The sequence below is a fragment of the Engystomops pustulosus genome, chromosome 7, assembly GCF_040894005.1.
Source record: "Engystomops pustulosus chromosome 7, aEngPut4.maternal, whole genome shotgun sequence".
NCBI lineage: Eukaryota > Metazoa > Chordata > Amphibia > Anura > Leptodactylidae > Engystomops > Engystomops pustulosus.
The window spans coordinates 1,608,140-1,628,929 of NC_092417.1; the positions used below are offsets into that span (position 1 = coordinate 1,608,140).

Sequence of the window (20,790 nt, forward strand, 5' to 3'; positions counted from 1 at the left end):
CCACCGGCAGGAATCGGACAACCTCCCCACGACCACCGATGGAGGGCAGATTATGTGGGATCTTCCACAGGCTTTCCGTGGTGACCCCAGAAGGTCCTATAGGAAGTGTCCCACCGGCAAGAATCGGACAACCTCCCCACAACCTCTCAGGCAGGGGGGGCAGATTATGTGGGAGTCCATGTTGACCCCCGCAGATCCTATAGAAGGCGTCCCACCCTCAGGGGGTCGGACAATCCTGTAATCACCACCAGACAGACTGTGCTGGATTATCTCGTTTTAATACAAAGTAAACATGAAAGTTTTCAAGACTCATCAGTTCTTAAAAAGATCCCTCCCAACCCTAACAAAGACGAGCGTGGTGACCCCTCCGGCCTCCCGCTCCAGGAATGGAGGTGGGGGGGTCCTGGCTTTATTACATAGGGGGGGATGGGGACCTGAAATAAAGCCGTCTCTCTCTTCCATCAATAAAATCATTTAAATTAAAACAAAAAAAAAATAATAATAAATTTCCGTGATGTCGGAGCAGGTTACATCTAGAAAACGGCGTAGTGGGTGGAGTCAGCCCCATGCACGGGCGGAGCTGAATGATTAGGGGAGGAGTTATAGTAACATAAGATTATAATGAATCATGATTGTGCGGGGGAAGGGGGCGGCCGGGCAGAACACTGTAGATCCGGTTAGGAATACTGAAGGATGCGGCTGCATAGTGGTCTCCGCCCCCCCTCGTGCAGTCTGTACATTCGGCGCGGCCACAGCCGCTGTCACAGTGATCACATGATGCCATTGGTCAGGTACTGGAAGCCGTCGTACAGCTTGGTGGTGATGGACCTCATACTTCCATCCACCATCTGCTCCACCAGAACCTGCAGCTGCTCCTCAGTCATGTTCATGTGGAAACGTTCCTTCAGGTTCCGGATCGTGCTGGAGCCGTGGAAACATGGCAGCTGGGAACCTGCAGGAAGAGGATGAGCTCAGTGCACAGCGGAGGGTGGGACCGGCCCGGATCCGGGACAAGGACTTACCCTGCTGCATGATCTCCACCACCTGGACCACGCGATCCATGTGCTTGCGAGCGGCGATCAGACCCTGGAGCATCAGCATCTTGTAGTAATTAAACATGTCTCCGTCCAGCCCCCCCATCACCTGCCGAATAAAGGGGAGACTGGTGTGACCCCACCCAGACCAAACACAGGAGACACGGGTTCTGCAGAGTTCTGGCCCATTCTACACTCACATCCACAAACTCTGACGTCAGCTTGAACGCCGAGGTCTCAAATCCGAGATTCCGAGGAGAACTGGAGAGGATGAAGCCGAAATCTATGTGTATGATGTGTCCCTCGGCGTCCAGGAGGATGTTACCATTGTGCCTGGGGGGTGGACATAAAGATGAGTGATGTCACAGCTCGGGGGTCTCACCTCCAGCCCCCCTGTCCGTCCTCTGACCCCTCACCTGTCCTTGACCTGCAGCAGGTAGCACACCAGGCAGTAGCCGGCGCAGCTCTGCACAAAGTTGCGCTGCGCGGTGAGGAAGGCCTCGGTGGTGCAGCTGCCGTGTTCCTGGAGGAAGTAATCGAGCAGCGACAGCTGGGACTGCTTCTTCACCTGATGGATGGACACGGCGTTCACCACCGGCTCGATCATCCCGCTGTCCGCAGAGATCACCAGGATCTTGTACGGCCGGATCCACAGAGGAACGCGCTCCGTCTCCCATATCGACTGACAACAGCAAGGACAACAAATTATATTATATACATATTATTATATACATCTCCCCCCACCCCCAACATGTACCGAGGGGACGCACACTGACCTGCAGCTGTTTGAGGACCTGGAAGGCCAATAGCTCCTGGCGGAGGTCATCACCGCACTTTACAATGACAGACAAGAGCCTCCAGTTGGGGAAGTGGCCGTAGGGAGACCCCTCCCGAATCCGCCTGTGAAGAGAAGCCAGGATAAGCCACAGCTTATATCATGAGAGCAGATGGCCCCACCCCTGAAGAGGACAGGCCCCACCCCTGAAGAGGACAGGCCCCACCCCTGAAGAGGAGACTCACAGAAAATCCCTTAAACCACAGTCCTCATTTACACTCACAGAAATATATTCAGGAAAAGTCTTCCTATACTTTTACTGAAACCCATCACTGACAGATGCCACACCCCTGCAGAAAGGGTCCCTCCCTCAACCTGCTGAGAAGCACCACCCCTGCAGATCTACTCGCACCACCTCTGCTGAGCCCACTAATCCCTAGAAAAACCCTACAGCAAAAACCCACCTAAACCCAACTGAACCTCCCCCCCACCCGGCAGAGAGGGCCTTCCCAATCATCTAAGGAGACCCCAACCCGGGGAGAGAGGGCCTTCCCAATCCTCTAAGGAGACCCCAACCCGGGCAGAGAGGGCCTTCCCAATCATCTAAGGAGACCCCCAACCCGGGGAGAGAGGGCCTACCCAATCATCTAAGGAGACCCCAACCCGGGGAGAGAGGGCCTTCCCAATCATCTAAGGAGACCCCAACCCGGGGAGAGAGGGCCTTCCCAATCATCTAAAGAGACCCCAACCCGGGGAGAGAGAGCCTTCCCAATCCTCTAAGGAGACCCCAACTCGGGGAGAGAGGGCCTTCCCAATCCTCTAAGGAGACCCCAACCCGGGCAGAGAGGGCCTTCCCAATCATCTAAGGAGACCCCAACCCGGGGAGAGAGGGCCTTCCCAATCATCTAAGGAGACCCCAACCCGGGGAGAGAGAGCCTTCCCAATCATCTAAGGAGACTCCAACCCGGGGAGAGAGGGCCTTCCCAATCATCTAAGGAGACTCCAACCCGGGGAGAGAGGGCCTTCCCAATCATCTAAGGAGACCCCAACCCGGGGAGAGAGGGCCTTCCCAATCATCTAAGGAGACCCCAACCCGGGGAGAGAGGGCCTTCCCAATCATCTAAGGAGACCCCAACCCGGGGAGAGAGGGCCTTCCCAATCATCTAAAGAGACCCCAACCCGGGGAGAGAGGGCCTTCCCAATCATCTAAGGAGACCCCAACCCGGGGAGAGAGGGCCTTCCCAATCATCTAAGGAGACCCCAACCCGGGGAGAGAGGGCCTACCCAATCATCTAAGGAGACCCCAACCCGGGGAGAGAGGGCCTTCCCAATCCTCTAAGGAGACCCCAACCCGGGGAGAGAGGGCCTTCCCAATCATCTAAGGAGACCCCAACCCGGGAAGAGAGGGCCTTCCCAATCCTCTAAGGAGACCCCAACTCGGGGAGAGAGGGCCTTCCCAATCCTCTAAGGAGACCCCAACCCGGGCAGAGAGGGCCTTCCCAATCATCTAAGGAGACCCAAACCCGGGGAGAGAGGGCCTACCCTATCATCTAAGGAGACCCCAACCCGGGGAGAGGGGGCCTTCCCAATCATCTAAGGCAGTGATGGCAAACCTTTTAGAGGCCGAGTGCCCAAACTACAACAAAGACCCGCTTATTTATCACAAAGTGCCAACACAGAAATTTAATTTATGATTTATACTCGCTTCTCTGTCACAGCTTTCATTGATACCAGCACCTGAGGACACCAATAAAGCAGAAAATAGTCCCAGATAGCACTGGCACTTTAAAATACTTCTGTGCACAGCAAGTATTGGGCTGTCTGGGACTGCAGGAAGATACCTGGAGACCTCTCTGGTGATGGCCTGAGTGCCCACAGAAAGGGCTCTGAGTGCCACCTCTGGCACCAGTGCCATAGGTTAGCCATCACTGATCTAAGGAGACCCCAACCCGAGGAGAGAGAGCCTTCCCAATCATCTAAGGAGACCCCAACCCGGGGAGAGAGAGCCTTCCCAATCATCTAAGGAGACCCCAACGCGGGGAGAGAGGGCCTTCCCAATCATCTAAGGAGACCCCAACCCGAGGAGAGAGGGCCTTCCCAATCATCTAAGGAGACCCCAACCCAGGGAGAGTGGGCCTTCCCAATCATCTAAGGAGACCCCAACCCGGGGAGAGAGGGCCTTCCCAATCATCTAAGGAGACCCCAACCCGGGGAGAGAGAGCCTTCCCAATCATCTAAGGAGACCCCAACGCGGGGAGAGAGGGCCTTCCCAATCATCTAAGGAGACCCCAACCCGGGGAGAGAGAGCCTTCCCAATCATCTAAGGAGACCCCAACCCGGGGAGAGAGGGCCTTCCCAATCATCTAAGGAGACCCCAACCCGGGGAGAGAGGGCCTTCCCAATCATCTAAGGAGACCCCAACCCGGGGAGAGAGGGCCTTCCCAATCATCTAAGGAGACCCCAACCCGGGGAGAGAGGGCCTTCCCAATCATCTAAGGAGACCCCAACCCGGGGAGAGAGAGCCTTCCCAATCATCTAAGGAGACCCCAACCCGGGGAGAGAGAGCCTTCCCAATCATCTAAGGAGACTCCAACCCGGGGAGAGAGGGCCTTCCCAATCATCTAAGGAGACCCCAACCCGGGGAGAGAGGGCCTTCCCAATCATCTAAGGAGACCCCAACCCGGGGAGAGAGAGCCTTCCCAATCATCTAAGGAGACCCCAACCCGGGGAGAGAGGGCCTTCCCAATCATCTAAGGAGACCCCAACCCGGGGAGAGAGGGCCTTCCCAATCATCTAAGGAGACCCCAACCCGGGGAGAGAGGGCCTTCCCAATCCTCTAAGGAGACCCCAACTCGGGGAGAGAGGGCCTTCCCAATCATCTAAGGAGACCCCAACCCGGGGAGAGAGGGCCTTCCCAATCATCTAAGGAGACCCCAACCCGGGGAGAGAGGGCCTTCCCAATCATCTAAGGAGACCCCAACCCGGGGAGAGAGGGCCTTCCCAATCATCTAAGGAGACCCCAACCCGGGGAGAGAGGGCCTTCCCAATCATCTAAGGAGACCCCAACCCGGGGAGAGAGGGCCTTCCCAATCATCTAAGGAGACCCCAACCCGGGGAGAGAGGGCCTTCCCAATCATCTAAGGAGACCCCAACCCGGGGAGAGAGGGCCTTCCCAATCATCTAAGGAGACCCCAACCCGGGGAGAGAGAGCCTTCCCAATCATCTAAGGAGACCCTAACCCGGGCAGAGAGGGCCTTCCCAATCCTCTAAGGAGACCCCAACCCGGGCAGAGAAGGCCTTCCCAATCCTCTAAGGAGACCCCAACTCGGGGAGAGAGGGCCTTCCCAATCATCTAAGGAGACCCCAACCCGGGGAGAGAGGGCCTTCCCAATCATCTAAGGAGACCCCAACCCGGGAAGAGAGGGCCTTCCCAATCATCTAAGGAGGCCCCCCCCCCCTCGTACCTGACTTTTTCCTGCCATGGTTCCTTGAGAGCTACAGCAGACGGGTCCTCTGGATCCCTCCGGAAGGTGGTTGGCGTGTGAGCGAGCTGCTCGGAGAGACGCCTCCTGTGTGGGAATAAAGAGGGTGGTCAGGGATCGGCTGTCCCCCTGGGGTGCCCCAGCATGATGGGTGTGCCGCTCCTCACCGGATGTCCCCAGCAGCGATGAACACGGGCTCCTTGCTCTCCTGGCTGGTGATACTGTCCACGGAGAACTGCGAGATGTTGTCACAGCTGTTGGTGTGGAGCTCCGGGAGCTGAAAAGGGAACAATATACGTTCATGGACCGGGGGCTTAAGATCCGGGGGTAGGTCGTCCGAGGGGCAGGACCCACCTCCACCTGCAGCTCCCCAATGTCATCCACAGACCAGGCCTCATCATCATTGTCATAATTGGGGACCGTGGTGAAGCTGCTGGCCCTCTGCTCATGGGTGATGCCACATTCCGGAAGGTTCTCCACCGAACGCGTGCTGCGGATCCGGTTCTCTGGAATCCGGACCGGAACCGTGGAAGTTTCAAAGTTTTCACACTCTAGAACTTCCACATAGATTAAATATGGAGCCTAGAACATTAGTACAAGTGTTACGTGTGGTCGCAGGAAGGGGCAGAGGGACCTACCATCAGAAGACGACTTACCTTGTCCTTGGAGTTCAGCACCACGGCCTGGGTGTGGGGCACCCGCACTACATGGTGGTCAAAGCCGGCGGTGGGCAGCCAGACACGGGCCGGCAGCTTGTGGTTGAGCAGCGACAGCTCGGAGATGAGACGCTGCGTCTTCTGCTCCTTGGTGGGGAGGGTGGCTAGTCTCTTCCCGATGGCCATGAGGGACTTGATGAACTCCCTCTCCGGGGCCAGCCGGACCGGCTACGGAGGAAGGACACAGGGACAGTCACAAACCAGGAAGGGGCCCAATGCCAGGACCATCCATGAGCCTCCTGCTCAGCTCCCAGAATCCTCTAGGGGATGTGTAGATTGTCAGCTCCCAGGGTAACAATGAGAGCGAGAGCCACCGGGCTCCATTACACAACTACCCCCATCATCTCCAATAACAGAAAGACAGAACGGAGGATGAGAGACAGGAGACACACGAGTCATTGGTTCATTCTCCACCAGGAATCACATGGAGACAGGAGCAGCATTTCCTCTGGCTGATAACAGAGAGCACCACCCTGGCAGGACGATACTACAGAGCGTGAAGGGAGGGTCCGGACCCCCCAGCATCACCACAATGCATGATGGCGGAGGGGTCCAGATGCATGATGGCGGCTGGGAGGCGCCCCCTAGCGGTACTATCCCGACATGCGGCCGGAGCAGACACAACATGCGCGGTGCAGACACAGGACACGGCTCACAAGCACAAGCAGCCAGAGGGCGGCCATGATGGAGGAGGCTGCCAAATACTGGCCACAACTCCTGGCGCCCCCTGCATGCGGGGGCAGGCGGTGGTGGGAGGGGGGCATGTGCAGCACGTCCCCCTGCAGAGGAAATGCTGATCGGAGAAGAAGAAGCTAAGAAGACCCTCAGCCGACTACAGAAAAGCGCCACTTACGGAGGAGAACGACCTATCGAGGCTGTCCGAGCTGGAGGAGAGGTCCTGGGAGGGGGGAATAGGGGGCGAGGAGAGAAAGGGAGAGGTTTAGCAGCTCAGGTTATTATGACATCATCACTACCACAGGCCCCGCCCCTTTATGAGCAGCAGGGGGGGGGGGCACATATTTATGGATCCAGATGTATTAGCCTGCGCCGGGCCTGGTGTTACAGCTTCAGAGGGGCTACAGAGGCAGCACGTCCTGTATGAGCCAATACTCCAGACTGGCTGATAACAGAAAGCAACAACTCAACCAAGCACACAAAGCCAAGACGTCACATCAACCTGTACAGAGGACACTGAAGATTTCACTCCAAGCGACTGTGACCCTCATCGTACAGATACCGCAGCCCTTCCCCCTGTCCTCGACCTCCCCCCCCTCATCGTACAGATACCGCAGCCCCTCCCCCCTGTCCTCCGCCTCACCCCCCCCTCATCGTACAGATACCGCAGCCCCTCCCCCCCGTCCTCCGCCTCACCCCCCCCTCATCGTACAGATACCGCAGCCCCTCCCCCCTGTCCTCCGCCTCACCCCCCCTCATCGTACAGATACCGCAGCCCCTCCCCCCCCGTCCTCCGCCTCACCCCCCCCCCTCATCGTACAGATACCGCAGCCCCTCCCCCCTGTCCTCCGCCGCCATCCTCCGGGCCTCCACCCCCCCTCATCCTCCGGGCCTCCACCCCCCCTCATCCTCCGGGCCTCCACCCCCCCCTCATCCTCCGGGCCTCCACCCCCCCCCCTCATCCTCCGGGCCTCCACCCCCCCCCCTCATCCTCCGGGCCTCCACCCCCCCCCTCATCCTCCGGGCCTCCACCCCCCCCCTCATCCTCCGGGCCTCCACCCCCCCCCCTCATCCTCCGGGCCTCCACCCCCCCCCCCCCTCATCCTCCGGGCCTCCACCCCCCCCCCCTCATCCTCCGGGCCTCCACCCCCCCCCCTCATCCTCCGGGCCTCCACCCCCCCCCCCTCATCCTCCGGGCCTCCACCCCCCCCCCCTCATCCTCCGGGCCTCCACCCCCCCCCCCCTCATCCTCCGGGCCTCCACCCCCCCCCTCATCCTCCGGGCCTCCACCCCCCCCCCCCCCCTCATCCTCCGGGCCTCCACCCCCCCCCCCTCATCCTCCGGGCCTCCACCCCCCCCTCATCCTCCGGGCCTCCACCCCCTCCCACCTGTCCTCCACCCCCTCATCCTCCTGGCCTCCACCCCCTCCCACCTGTCCTCCACCTCACCGGTCCCCCTCATCCTCCCTCCTGTCCTCCACCTCACCATCATCTCCCCACCTCACAGGAAGTCTTTATACAAAGAAAAAAGCAGGTGGCGTAGAGCCGAGTGCACAGGAGGCGGGCAGCACAGGCAGTGATTGGGAGGGGGCTCTGGGGACATTATCACATGTGGGGCCCCTCCATAGCTCACCTCGTCGTCGTTCTCCACCTTGGGGTTGCTGGCCGTCCTCTTTAGGTTGCTGCTGAGGCTGATGCTGACGGTGGCATCGGACTTGGACCTCTGGTGGGTCCTCTTGGAGGGGGAGAGCCCGGTGTCCGGTGCCAGGCTGAGGGTGGGCACTTCCCGTTTCCTGTGGGCCGGCTTCAGCTCGTCAGACAGGATGAGTTTGCGCAGCTTGGTGCCGCGGGAATGGCGCTGTGTGGAGATGTGCATGTCGGAGGAGTAGGCCCCCAGCAGCCAGGCGCACTGCAGGGAGAAGTTGATGCTCTGCCGGCAGCGGTGCACCACGTAGGGCTTGATGGCGTCGCCCACATCCTCGTCCATGTGGATGTACATGTTGAGGAGCTGTGGAAGGTAGAAGTCCACATCCTCGTTTCGGAAGTAGAAGAGGCGGTTCCCGATGTAGGCCTGCACGCCCGGCTCCTTGGAGTTGTACAGGTACGAGATGGCCATGGAAATATCGAAAAGCTTGCACTCAAACAGCCGCAGGAGCCACGACTGCTTGGCCGAGTTGTTCTTCTGCCTCCGGCGGGCGTTCTTCACGCTGTTGATGTCGGTCAGAGTCTCATCCTCCTCGTAAATCCGGGAGGCATCGCCATTGGTCGTGTGCTCGGCGGCCTCTTCTTTGTCCAGGCTTTCGGAGGAGGCGCTGTGCATGAGCTTCACCTTCTCCAGGACATCCTCGCAGGCCTTCTGGGCCACGTGGGGGTCTATGACCAGAGACACCACCCCCTCCGTAATGACGCACAGAGGACTCCCACCACCGGGTGAGGGCGCCTGCTCCGACGAATTAACTGCTGCTGGTTCCACCATGGCGTCGCCCATCTTAAGACTCACCCCAAAAAAAGGCTCTGAAAGAGAAAGGGAAAGCAGGTAACAATCATACAACCCTCAGAGACCCCGCTCCGCCATCCTATCCCCCTCCGCAGCCGCCCCTGGACACTGCTACTTCTCCCATCCAGCACTCACCGCAGTGCTCCCCCTCAGGACACAGATCTACCCTGACCAGAGGGATGCCCCCGGAAAGGCCGCCCCGCCACATCCTCCTCACAGCCCCATGGACGTGGACGGTGCCTTCAGGATGTGCGGAGTCCGAGGACACAGAGACAATAGATGCCGGAGTAATGTTACATGGAAACTGAGCGACACCCGAGACACCAAAGTGTACGAGCCGTGACGTCACCGAGCAAACATGTCAGACGGGTCTACAGCGCGACTACAGCCGCCACCTACACCCTGACTACAGGGGGGTGACCGCACAGCTAGAGCGCAAGCTCCGGGGCCCAGCCCCCACCTACACCCTGACTACAGAGAGAGAGGTGACCGCACAGCTAGAGCGCAAGCTCCGGGGCCCAGCCCTCACCTACACCCTGACAACAGAGAGGTGACCGCACAGCTAGAGCGCAAGCTCCGGGGCCCAGCCCCCACCTACACCCTAACTACACAGAGAGAGAGGTGACCGCACAGCTAGAGCGCAAGCTCCGGGGCCCAGCCCCCACCTACACCCTGACTACACAGAGAGGTGACCGCACAGCTAGAGCGCAAGCTCCGGGGCCCAGCCCCCACCTACAGCCTGACTACAGAGAGAGGAGACCGCACAGCTAGAGCGCAAGCTCCGGGGCCCAGCCCCCACCTACACCCTGACTATAGAGAGAGAGAGGTGACCGCACAGCTAGAGCGCAAGCTCCGGGGCCCAGCCCCCACCTACACCCTGACTACAGAGAGAGAGAGTGGAGACCGCACAGCTAGAGCGCAAGCTCCGGGGCCCAGCCCCCACCTACACCCTGACTACACAGAGAGAGAGGTGATCGCACGGCTAGAGCGCAAGCTCCGGGGCCCAGCCCCCACCTACACCCTGACTACACAGAGAGAGAGAGAGAGGTGACCGCACAGCTAGAGCGCAAGCTCCGGGGCCCAGCCCCCACCTACACCCTGACTACACAGAGAGAGAGGTGACCGCACGGCTAGAGCGCAAGCTCCGGGGCCCAGCCCCCACCTACACCCTGACTACACAGAGAGAGAGGTGACCGCACGGCTAGAGCGCAAGCTCCGGGGCCCAGCCCCCACCTACACCCTGACTACACAGAGAGAGAGGTGACCGCACGGCTAGAGCGCAAGCTCCGGGGCCCAGCCCCCACCTACACCCTGACTACAGAGAGGTGACCGCACAGCTAGAGCGCAAGCTCCGGGGCCCAGCCCCCACCTACACCCTGACTACAGAGAGAGAGAGGTGACCGCACAGCTAGAGCGCAAGCTCCGGGGCCCAGCCCCCACCTACACCCTGACTACAGAGAGAGAGAGGTGACCGCACGGCTAGAGCGCAAGCTCCGGGGCCCAGCCCCCACCTACACCCTGACTACACAGAGAGAGAGGTGACTGCACAGCTAGAGCGCAAGCTCCGGGGCCCAGCCCCCACCTACACCCTGACTACAGAGTGAGGTGACCGCACAGCTAGAGCGCAAGCTCCGGGCCCAGCCCCCACCTACACCCTGACTACACAGAGAGAGAGGAGACTGCACAGCTAGAGCGCAAGCTCCGGGGCCCAGCCCCCACCTACACCCTGACTACACAGAGAGAGAGAGGTGACCGCACGGCTAGAGCGCAAGCTCCGGGGCCCAGCCCCCACCTACACCCTGACTACAGAGAGAGAGGTGACCGCACAGCTAGAGCGCAAGCTCCGGGGCCCAGCCCCCTCCTACACCCTGACTACAGAGAGAGAGAGGAGACCGCACAGATAGAGCGCAAGCTCCGGGGCCCAGCCCCCACCTACACCCTGACTACAGAGAGAGAGAGGTGACCGCACAGCTAGAGCGCAAGCTCCGGGGCCCAGCCCCCACCTACACCCTGACTACAGAGAGACAGAGAGGTGACCGCACAGCTAGAGCGCAAGCTCCGGGGCCCAGCCCCCTCCTACACCCTGACTACAGAGAGAGAGAGGTGACCGCACAGCTAGAGCGCAAGCTCCGGGGCCCAGCCCCCACCTACACCCTGACTACAGAGAGACAGAGAGGTGACCGCACAGCTAGAGCGCAAGCTCCGGGGCCCAGCCCCCACCTACACCCTGACTACACAGAGAGAGAGGAGACTGCACAGCTAGAGCGCAAGCTCCGGGGCCCAGCCCCCACCTACACCCTGACTACACAGAGAGAGAGAGGTGACCGCACGGCTAGAGCGCAAGCTCCGGGGCCCAGCCCCCACCTACACCCTGACTACACAGAGAGAGGAGACCGCACAGCTAGAGCGCAAGCTCCGGGGCCCAGCCGCCACCTACACCCTGACTACAGAGAGAGAGAGGTGACCGCACAGCTAGAGCGCAAGCTCCGGGGCCCAGCCCCCACCTACACCCTGACTACACAGAGAGAGAGGTAACCGCACAGCTAGAGCGCAAGCTCCGGGGCCCAGCCCCCACCTACACCCTGACTACAGAGAGAGAGAGAGAGGTGACCGCACAGCTAGAGCGCAAGCTCCGGGGCCCAGCCCCCACCTACACCCTGACTACAGAGAGGTGACCGCACAGCTAGAGCGCAAGCTCCGGGGCCCAGCCCCCACCTACACCCTGACTACAGAGAGAGAGAGGTGACCACACAGCTAGAGCGCAAGCTCCGGGGCCCAGCCCCCACCTACACCCTGACTACAGAGAGGTGACCGCACAGCTAGAGCGCAAGCTCCGGGGCCCAGCCCCCACCTACACCCTGACTACAGAGAGAGAGAGGTGACCGCACGGCTAGAGAGCAAGCTCCGGGGCCCAGTCCCCACCTACACCCTGACTACAGAGAGAGAGAGGTGACCGCACAGCTAGAGCGCAAGCTCCGGGGCCCAGCCCCCACCTACACCCTGACTACAGAGAGAGAGGTGACCGCACGGCTAGAGCGCAAGCTCCGGGGCCCAGCCCCCACCTACACCCTGACTACACAGAGAGAGAGGTAACCGCACAGCTAGAGCGCAAGCTCCGGGGCCCAGCCCCCACCTACACCCTGACTACAGAGAGAGAGAGAGAGGTGACCGCACAGCTAGAGCGCAAGCTCCGGGGCCCAGCCCCCACCTACACCCTGACTACAGAGAGGTGACCGCACAGCTAGAGCGCAAGCTCCGGGGCCCAGCCCCCACCTACACCCTGACTACAGAGAGAGAGAGGTGACCACACAGCTAGAGAGCAAGCTCCGGGGCCCAGTCCCCACCTACACCCTGACTACACAGAGAGAGAGGTGACCGCACAGCTAGAGCGCAAGCTCCGGGGCCCAGCCCCCACCTACACCCTGACTACAGAGAGAGAGGTGACCGCACAGCTAGAGCGCAAGCTCCGGGGCCCAGCCCCCACCTACACCCTGACTACAGAGAGAGAGAGGTGACCGCACAGCTAGAGCGCAAGCTCCGGGGCCCAGCCGCCACCTACACCCTGACTACAGAGAGAGAGAGAGGTGACCGCACAGCTAGAGCGCAAGCTGCTGGGTCGCTAGATCTCTAGGACAGCTCAGACATGTGATTACACAACACTTCCTGTGAGCGGTGATGACATCATGTGACACATACCACATCACATGACCAGGACTGACCAGAGTCATCCACCTCACATGACTCCCCTAGAGACAGACCTCCCCCCATTGTGGTCTCTTCCCCCCCACCCCTCCTCCCGGTGGTCCCTCTCCCGGTGGTCTCCCCCCCTCCCCGGTGGTCTCTCTCCCCCTCTCCTCCTCCCCTGTGGTCTCTCTCTCTCCCCCCTCTCCTCCTCCCCGGCGGTCTCTCTCTCCCCCCTCTCCTCCTCCCCGGCGGTCTCTCTCTCCCCCCTCTCCTCCTCCCCTGTGGTCTCTCTCTCTCCCCCCTCTCCTCCTCCCCGGCGGTCTCTCTCTCCCCCCTCTCCTCCTCCCCGGCGGTCTCTCTCTCCCCCCTCTCCTCCTCCCCTGTGGTCTCTTCCCCCCCACCCCTCCTCCCGGTGGTCCCTCTCCTCCTCCCCGGCGGTCTCTCTCTCTCTCCCCTCTCTCCTCCTCCCGGGCAGTCTCTCTCTCTCCCCTCTCTCCTCCTCCCGGGCAGTCTCTCTCTCTCTCTCTCTCTCCCCTCTCTCCTCCTCCCGGGCAGTCTCTCTCTCTCTCTCTCTCTCCCCTCTCTCCTCCTCCCCGGCAGTCTCTCTCTCTCTCCCCTCTCTCCTCCTCCCCGGCAGTCTCTCTCTCTCTCCTCCTCCCCGGCAGTCTCTCTCTCTCTCCCCTCTCTCCTCCTCCCCGGCAGTCTCTCTCTCTCTCTCTCTCTCTCTCTCCCCTCTCTCCTCCTCCCCGGCAGTCTCTCTCTCTCTCTCTCTCTCCTCCTCCCGGGCAGTCTCTCTCTCTCTCTCCCCTCTCTCCTCCTCCCGGGCAGTCTCTCTCTCTCTCTCTCTCTCCCCTCTCTCCTCCTCCCGGGCAGTCTCTCTCTCTCTCTCTCTCTCCCCTCTCTCCTCCTCCCCGGCAGTCTCTCTCTCTCTCCCCTCTCTCCTCCTCCCCGGCAGTCTCTCTCTCTCTCCTCCTCCCCGGCAGTCTCTCTCTCTCTCCTCCTCCCCGGCAGTCTCTATCTCTCTCCCCTCTCTCCTCCTCCCCGGCAGTCTCTCTCTCTCTCTCTCTCCCCTCTCTCCTCCTCCCCGGCAGTCTCTCTCTCTCTCTCTCTCTCTCTCTCCCCTCTCTCCTCCTCCCCGGCAGTCTCTCTCTCTCTCTCTCTCTCTCTCCCCTCTCTCCTCCTCCCCGGCAGTCTCTCTCTCTCTCTCTCTCTCTCCTCCTCCCCGGCAGTCTCTCTCTCTCTCTCTCCTCCTCCCCGGCAGTCTCTCTCTCTCTCTCTCTCTCTCTCCCTCTCCTCCTCCCCGGCGGTCTCTCTCTCTCCCTCTCCTCCTCCCCGGCGGTCTCTCTCTCTCCCTCTCCTCCTCCCCGGCGGTCTCTCTCTCTCCCTCTCCTCCTCCCCGGCGGTCTCTCTCTCTCCCTCTCCTCCTCCCCGGCGGTCTCTCTCTCACCCTCTCCTCCTCCCCGGCGGTCTCTCTCTCTCCCTCTCCTCCTCCCCGGCGGTCTCTCTCTCTCCCTCTCCTCCTCCCCGGCGGTCTCTCTCTCTCCCTCTCCTCCTCCCCGGCGGTCTCTCTCTCTCCCTCTCCTCCTCCCCGGCGGTCTCTCTCTCTCCCTCTCCTCCTCCCCGGCGGTCTCTCTCTCTCCCTCTCCTCCTCCCCGGCGGTCTCTCTCTCTCCCTCTCCTCCTCCCCGGCGGTCTCTCTCTCTCCCTCTCCTCCTCCCCGGCGGTCTCTCTCTCTCCCTCTCCTCCTCCCCGGCGGTCTCTCTCTCCCCCTCTCCTCCTCCCCGGCGGTCTCTCTCTCCCCTCTCCTCCTCCCCGGCGGTCTCTCTCTCTCCCTCTCCTCCTCCCCGGCGGTCTCTCCCTCTCCTCCTCCCCGGTGGTCTCTCCCTCTCCTCCTCCCCGGTGGTCTCTCTCTCTCCCTCTCCTCCTCCCCGGTGGTCTCTCTCTCTCTCTCTCCCTCTCCTCCTCCCCGGTGGTCTCTCTCTCCCCCTCTCCTCCTCCCCGGTGGTCTCTCTCTCTCCCTCTCCTCCTCCCCGGTGGTCTCTCTCTCTCCCTCTCCTCCTCCCCGGTGGTCTCTCCCTCTCCTCCTCCCCGGTGGTCTCTCCCTCTCCTCCTCCCCGGTGGTCTCTCTCTCTCCCTCTCCTCCTCCCCGGTGGTCTCTCCCTCTCCTCCTCCCCGGTGGTCTCTCCCTCTCCTCCTCCCCGGTGGTCTCTCCCTCTCCTCCTCCCCGGTGGTCTCTCCCTCTCCTCCTCCCCGGTGGTCTCTCCCTCTCCTCCTCCCCGGTGGTCTCTCCCTCTCCTCCTCCCCGGTGGTCTCTCCCTCTCCTCCTCCCCGGTGGTCTCTCTCTCTCCCTCTCCTCCTCCCCGGTGGTCTCTCTCTCTCTCTCTCCCTCTCCTCCTCCCCGGTGGTCTCTCTCTCCCCCTCTCCTCCTCCCCGGTGGTCTCTCTCTCTCCCTCTCCTCCTCCCCGGTGGTCTCTCTCTCTCCCTCTCCTCCTCCCCGGTGGTCTCTCCCTCTCCTCCTCCCCGGTGGTCTCTCCCTCTCCTCCTCCCCGGTGGTCTCTCTCTCTCCCTCTCCTCCTCCCCGGTGGTCTCTCCCTCTCCTCCTCCCCGGTGGTCTCTCCCTCTCCTCCTCCCCGGTGGTCTCTCCCTCTCCTCCTCCCCGGTGGTCTCTCTCTCCCCCTCTCCTCCTCCCCGGTGGTCTCTCTCTCCCCCTCTCCTCCTCCCCGGCGGTCTCTCTCTCTCTCCCTCTCCTCCTCCCCGGTGGTCTCTCTCTCTCCCTCTCCTCCTCCCCGGCGGTCTCTCTCTCTCCCTCTCCTCCTCCCCGGCGGTCTCTCTCTCTCCCTCTCCTCCTCCCCGGCGGTCTCTCTCTCTCCCTCTCCTCCTCCCCGGCGGTCTCTCTCTCTCCCTCTCCTCCTCCCCGGCGGTCTCTCTCTCTCCCTCTCCTCCTCCCCGGCGGTCTCTCTCTCTCCCTCTCCTCCTCCCCGGCGGTCTCTCTCTCTCCCTCTCCTCCTCCCCGGCGGTCTCTCTCTCTCCCTCTCCTCCTCCCCGGCGGTCTCTCTCTCCCCCTCTCCTCCTCCCCGGCGGTCTCTCTCTCTCCCTCTCCTCCTCCCCGGCGGTCTCTCCCTCTCCTCCTCCCCGGTGGTCTCTCCCTCTCCTCCTCCCCGGTGGTCTCTCTCTCTCCCTCTCCTCCTCCCCGGTGGTCTCTCTCTCTCTCTCTCCCTCTCCTCCTCCCCGGTGGTCTCTCTCTCCCCCTCTCCTCCTCCCCGGTGGTCTCTCTCTCTCCCTCTCCTCCTCCCCGGTGGTCTCTCTCTCTCCCTCTCCTCCTCCCCGGTGGTCTCTCCCTCTCCTCCTCCCCGGTGGTCTCTCCCTCTCCTCCTCCCCGGTGGTCTCTCTCTCTCCCTCTCCTCCTCCCCGGTGGTCTCTCCCTCTCCTCCTCCCCGGTGGTCTCTCCCTCTCCTCCTCCCCGGTGGTCTCTCCCTCTCCTCCTCCCCGGTGGTCTCTCTCTCCCCCTCTCCTCCTCCCCGGTGGTCTCTCTCTCCCCCTCTCCTCCTCCCCGGTGGTCTCTCTCTCTCTCTCTCCCTCTCCTCCTCCCCGGTGGTCTCTCTCTCCCCCTCTCCTCCTCCCCGGTGGTCTCTCTCTCTCCCTCTCCTCCTCCCCGGTGGTCTCTCTCTCTCCCTCTCCTCCTCCCCGGTGGTCTCTCCCTCTCCTCCTCCCCGGTGGTCTCTCCCTCTCCTCCTCCCCGGTGGTCTCTCTCTCTCCCTCTCCTCCTCCCCGGTGGTCTCTCCCTCTCCTCCTCCCCGGTGGTCTCTCTCTCCCCCTCTCCTCCTCCCCGGTGGTCTCTCTCTCCCCCTCTCCTCCTCCCCGGTGGTCTCTCTCTCTCCCTCTCCTCCTCCCCGGTGGTCTCTCTCTCTCCCTCTCCTCCTCCCCGGTGGTCTCTCTCTCTCTCCTCCTCCCCGGTGGTCTCTCTCTCTCCCTCTCCTCCTCCCCGGTGGTCTCTCTCTCTCCCTCTCCTCCTCCCCGGTGGTCTCTCTCTCTCCCTCTCCTCCTCCCCGGTGGTCTCTCTCTCTCCCTCTCCTCCTCCCCGGTGGTCTCTCTCTCTCCCTCTCCTCCTCCCCGGTGGTCTCTCTCTCTCCCTCTCCTCCTCCCCGGTGGTCTCTCTCTCTCCCTCTCCTCCTCCCCGGTGGTCTCTCTCTCTCTCCTCCTCCCCGGTGGTCTCACTCTCTCCCTCTCCTCCTCCCCGGTGGTCTCTCCCTCTCCTCCTCCCCGGTGGTCTCTCCCTCTCCTCCTCCCCGGTGGTCTCTCCCTCTCCCTCTCCTCCTCCCCGGTGGTCTCTCTCTCTCCCTCTCCTCCTCCCCGGTGGTCTCTCTCTCTCCCTCTCCTCCTCCCCGGTGGTCTCTCTCCCCCTCTCCTCCTCCCCGGCGGTCTCTCTCTCCCCCTCTCCTCCTCCCCGGCGGTCTCTCTCTCTCTCCCTCTCCTCCTCCCCGGTGGTCTCTCTCTCTCCCTCTCCTCCTCCCCGGTGGTCTCTCCCTCTCCTCCTCCCCGGTGGTCTCTCCCTCTCCTCCTCCCCGGTGGTCTCTCCCTCTCCTCCTCCCCGGTGGTCTCTCTCTCTCCCTCTCCTCCTCCCCGGTGGTCTCTCTCTCCCTCTCCTCCTCCCCGGTGGTCTCTCTCTCTCCCTCTCCTCCTCGGTGGTCTCTCTCTCTCCCTCTCCTCCTCGGTGGTCTCTCCCTCTCCCTCTCCTCCTCGGTGGTCTCTCCCTCTCCTCCTCCCCGGTGGTCTCTCTCTCTCCCTCTCCTCCTCCCCGGTGGTCTCTCTCTCTCCCTCTCCTCCTCCCCGGTGGTCTCTCTCTCTCCCTCTCCTCCTCCCCGGTGGTCTCTCCCTCTCCTCCTCCCCGGTGGTCTCTCCCTCTCCTCCTCCCCGGTGGTCTCTCCCTCTCCTCCTCCCCGGTGGTCTCTCTCTCCCTCTCCTCCTCCCCGGCGGTCTCTCTCTCCCTCTCCTCCTCCCCGGCGGTTTCTCTCTCCCCCTCTCCTCCTCCCCGGTGGTCTCTCTCTCTCCCTCTCCTCCTCCCCGGCGGTCTCTCTCTCTCCCTCTCCTCCTCCCCGGCGGTCTCTCTCTCTCCCTCTCCTCCTCCCCGGCGGTCTCTCTCTCTCCCTCTCCTCCTCCCCGGCGGTCTCTCTCTCTCCCTCTCCTCCTCCCCGGTGGTCTCTCTCTCTCTCTCCCTCTCCTCCTCCCCGGTGGTCTCTCCCTCTCCTCCTCCCCGGCGGTCTCTCTCTCTCTCTCCCTCTCCTCCTCCCCGGCGGTCTCTCTCTTCCTCTCCTCCTCCCCGGTGGTCTCTCTCTCCCTCTCCTCCTCCCCGGCGGTCTCTCTCCCTCTCCTCCTCCCCGGCGGTCTCTCTCTCTCTCCTCCCGGTGGTCTCTCTCTCACTCTCCTCCCGGTGGTCTCTCTCTCACTCTCCTCCCCGGTGGTCTCTCTCTCACTCTCCTCCCCGGTGGTCTCTCTCTCACTCTCCTCCCCGGTGGTCTCTCTCTCTCTCCCTCTCCTCCTCCCCGGTGGTCTCCCTCTCCCTCTCCTCCTCCCCGGCGGTCTCTCTCTCTCCCTCTCCTCCCCCCGGTGGTCTCTCTCTCCCTCTCCTCCCTCCCGGCGGTCTCTCTCTCTCCCCCTCTCCTCCCCGGTGGTCTCTCTCTCCCTCTCCTCCTCCCCGGTGGTCTCTCTCTCCCTCTCCTCCTCCCCGGTGGTCTCTCTCTCCCTCTCCTCCTCCCCGGTGGTCTCTCTCCCCCTCTCCTCCTCCCCGGTGGTCTCTCTCCCCCTCTCCTCCTCCCCGGTGGTCTCCCTCTCCCTCTCCTCCTCCCCGGGGGTCTCTCTCCCCCTCTCCTCCTCCCCGGTGGTCTCTCTCTCTCTCACTCTCCTCCCCGGTGGTCTCTCTCTCACTCTCCTCCCCGGTGGTCTCTCTCTCTCCCTCTCCTCCCGGTGGTCTCTCTCTCCCTCTCCTCCCGGTGGTCTCTCCCTCCCTCTCCTCCTCCCCGGTGGTCTCTCTCTCCCTCTCCTCCTCCCCGGTGGTCTCTCTCTCCCTCTCCTCCCCGGTGGTCTCTCTCTCCCTCTCCTCCCGGTGGTCTCTCCCTCCCTCTCCTCCTCCCCGGTGGTCTCTCTCCCTCTCCTCCCGGTGGTCTCTCTCCCTCTCCTACCGGTGGTCTCTCTCCCTCTCCTCGCGGTGGTCTCTCTCCCTCTCCTCGCGGTGGTCTCTCTCCCCCTCCCGGTGGTCTCTCTCTCTCTCCCTCTCCTCCCGGTGGTCTCCCTCTCCCTCTCCTCCCGGTGGTCTCTCTCCCTCTCCCTCTCCTCCCGGTGGTCTCTCTCTCTCTCCCTCTCCTCCCGGTGGTCTCTCTCTCTCTCCCTCTCCTCCCGGTGGTCTCTCTCTCTCCCTCTCCCCGGTGGTCTCTCTCTCCCTCTCCTCCCGGTGGTCTCTCTCTCTCTCCCTCTCCTCCCCGGTGGTCTCTCTCTCCCTCTCCTCCCGGTGGTCTCTCTCTCCCTCTCCTCCCGGTGGTCTCTCTCCCTCTCCTCCCGGTGGTCTCTCTCCCTCTCCTCCCGGTGGTCTCTCTCTCTCCCTCTCCTCCCGGTGGTCTCTCTCTCTCTCCCTCTCCTCCCTCCCGGTGGTCTCTCTCTCTCCCTCTCCTCCCGGTGGTCTCTCTCCTCCCGGTGGTCTCTCCCCCGTTCCCTCTCTCCGCTCACCTTCCCCCTCCTCCGGTCACTCGCTGTCGTCCATGTCGCTCTTGGTGCTCAGCGCTCCCGGCCCTGCGTCTTCCTCCGCCATCCCCGGCTCTTCTCCTCCTCACACCATAGAGACTGACAACACGGGCCAGACAGCGCACCATAGAGTGTGAGCTCCTCCACTGACAGCGCGGTACAGAGCGTCTCCCCCAGCACCACAGAGTCCGCCCCTCTGTACAGAGCGCCCGTCAGGATACCAGCGAGTACACGAGCCGCGCATTGAACGTCATGGAAATCACCATAGAGACTAGGGAGAAGGGTAGACGTGCCGGGCTGTGGAGGACTATCCCGCCGGTTCCAGCAGTGATGTGTGCACTACAACTCCCAGCATGCTGCATTGCTGGAGGCTCTGACATCACTGTGTGCACACCTGGAGACAGAAAACGCACCTGATGGTAGAGAATGGCCTCCTCACACTGCTGTGCTCTGTGCTCTGCATAAAGACTGCAGCCGCTATAATAAGAACCATAGCATACACACAGGGGTGTCCTCACACTGCTGTGCTCTGTGCTCCGCATATAGACTGCAGCCACTATAATAAGAACCATAGCATACACACAGGGGTGTCCTCACACTGCTGTGCTCTGTGCTCCGCATATAGACTGCAGCCACTATAATAAGAACCATAGCATACACACGAGGTGTCCTCACACTGCTGTGCTCTGCGCTCCGCATATAGACTGCAGCCACTATATTAAGAACCATAGCATACACACGGGGGTGTCCTCACACTGCTGTGCTCTGCGCTCCGCATATAGACTGCAGCCACTATAATAATAACCATACCATACACACAGGGGTGTCCTCACACTGCTGTGCTCTGCATATAGACTGCAGCCACTATAATAAGAACCATATCATACACACGGGGGTGTCCTCACACTGCTGTGCTCTGTGCTCCGCATATAGACTGCAGCCACTATAATAAGAACCATAGCATACACACGGGGTGTCCTCACACTGCTGTGCTCTGCATATAGACTGCAGCCACTATAATAAGAACCATAGCATACAAACGGGGTGTCCTCACACTGCTGTGCTCTGTGCTCCGCATATAGACTGCAGCCACTATAATAAGAACCATACCATACACACGGGGTGTCCTCACACTGCTGTGCTCTGCGCTCCGCATATAGACTGCAGCCACTATAATAAGAACCATAGCATACACAC

General features: G+C 62.1%; 1 protein-coding gene across 2 annotated transcripts; it reads right to left on the minus strand.

Annotated features, from left to right (window-relative positions):
- Positions 1-261: 261 nt before the first annotated feature.
- PI4KB (phosphatidylinositol 4-kinase beta) lies at positions 262-19,828 on the minus strand. Of its 2 annotated transcripts, XM_072114423.1 has the most exons (12): positions 19,579-19,828; positions 8,315-9,195; positions 6,861-6,905; positions 5,948-6,175; positions 5,646-5,873; positions 5,459-5,568; positions 5,274-5,378; positions 1,811-1,934; positions 1,451-1,716; positions 1,235-1,367; positions 1,023-1,143; positions 262-952 (listed from the first exon to the last, which is right to left on the minus strand). In XM_072114423.1, exons 2-12 carry the CDS (start codon positions 9,167-9,169, stop codon positions 771-773), a joined length of 2,397 nt encoding a protein of 798 aa, XP_071970524.1. In that variant the 5' UTR covers positions 9,170-9,195; positions 19,579-19,828; the 3' UTR covers positions 262-770. The 2 variants fall into 2 exon arrangements, with proteins under 2 accessions (XP_071970524.1, XP_071970525.1); XM_072114424.1 differs by lacking the exon at positions 6,861-6,905 and having other exon boundaries at positions 19,579-19,827.
- Positions 19,829-20,790: the final 962 nt, after the last annotated feature.

Excerpts from the sequence above, each read along its gene's own strand:
- PI4KB (XM_072114423.1), bottom strand. The coding sequence starts at position 9,169 with ATGGGCGACGCCATGGTGGAACCAGCAGCAGTTAATTCGTCGGAGCAG. Across the intron at positions 5,379-5,458 it reads ATCGCTGCTGGGGACATCCG|GAGGCGTCTCTCCGAGCAGC; the intron begins GTGAGGAGCGGC and ends ATTCCCACACAG. Across the intron at positions 953-1,022 it reads GGTGGAGATCATGCAGCAGG|GTTCCCAGCTGCCATGTTTC; the intron begins GTAAGTCCTTGT and ends CTCTTCCTGCAG.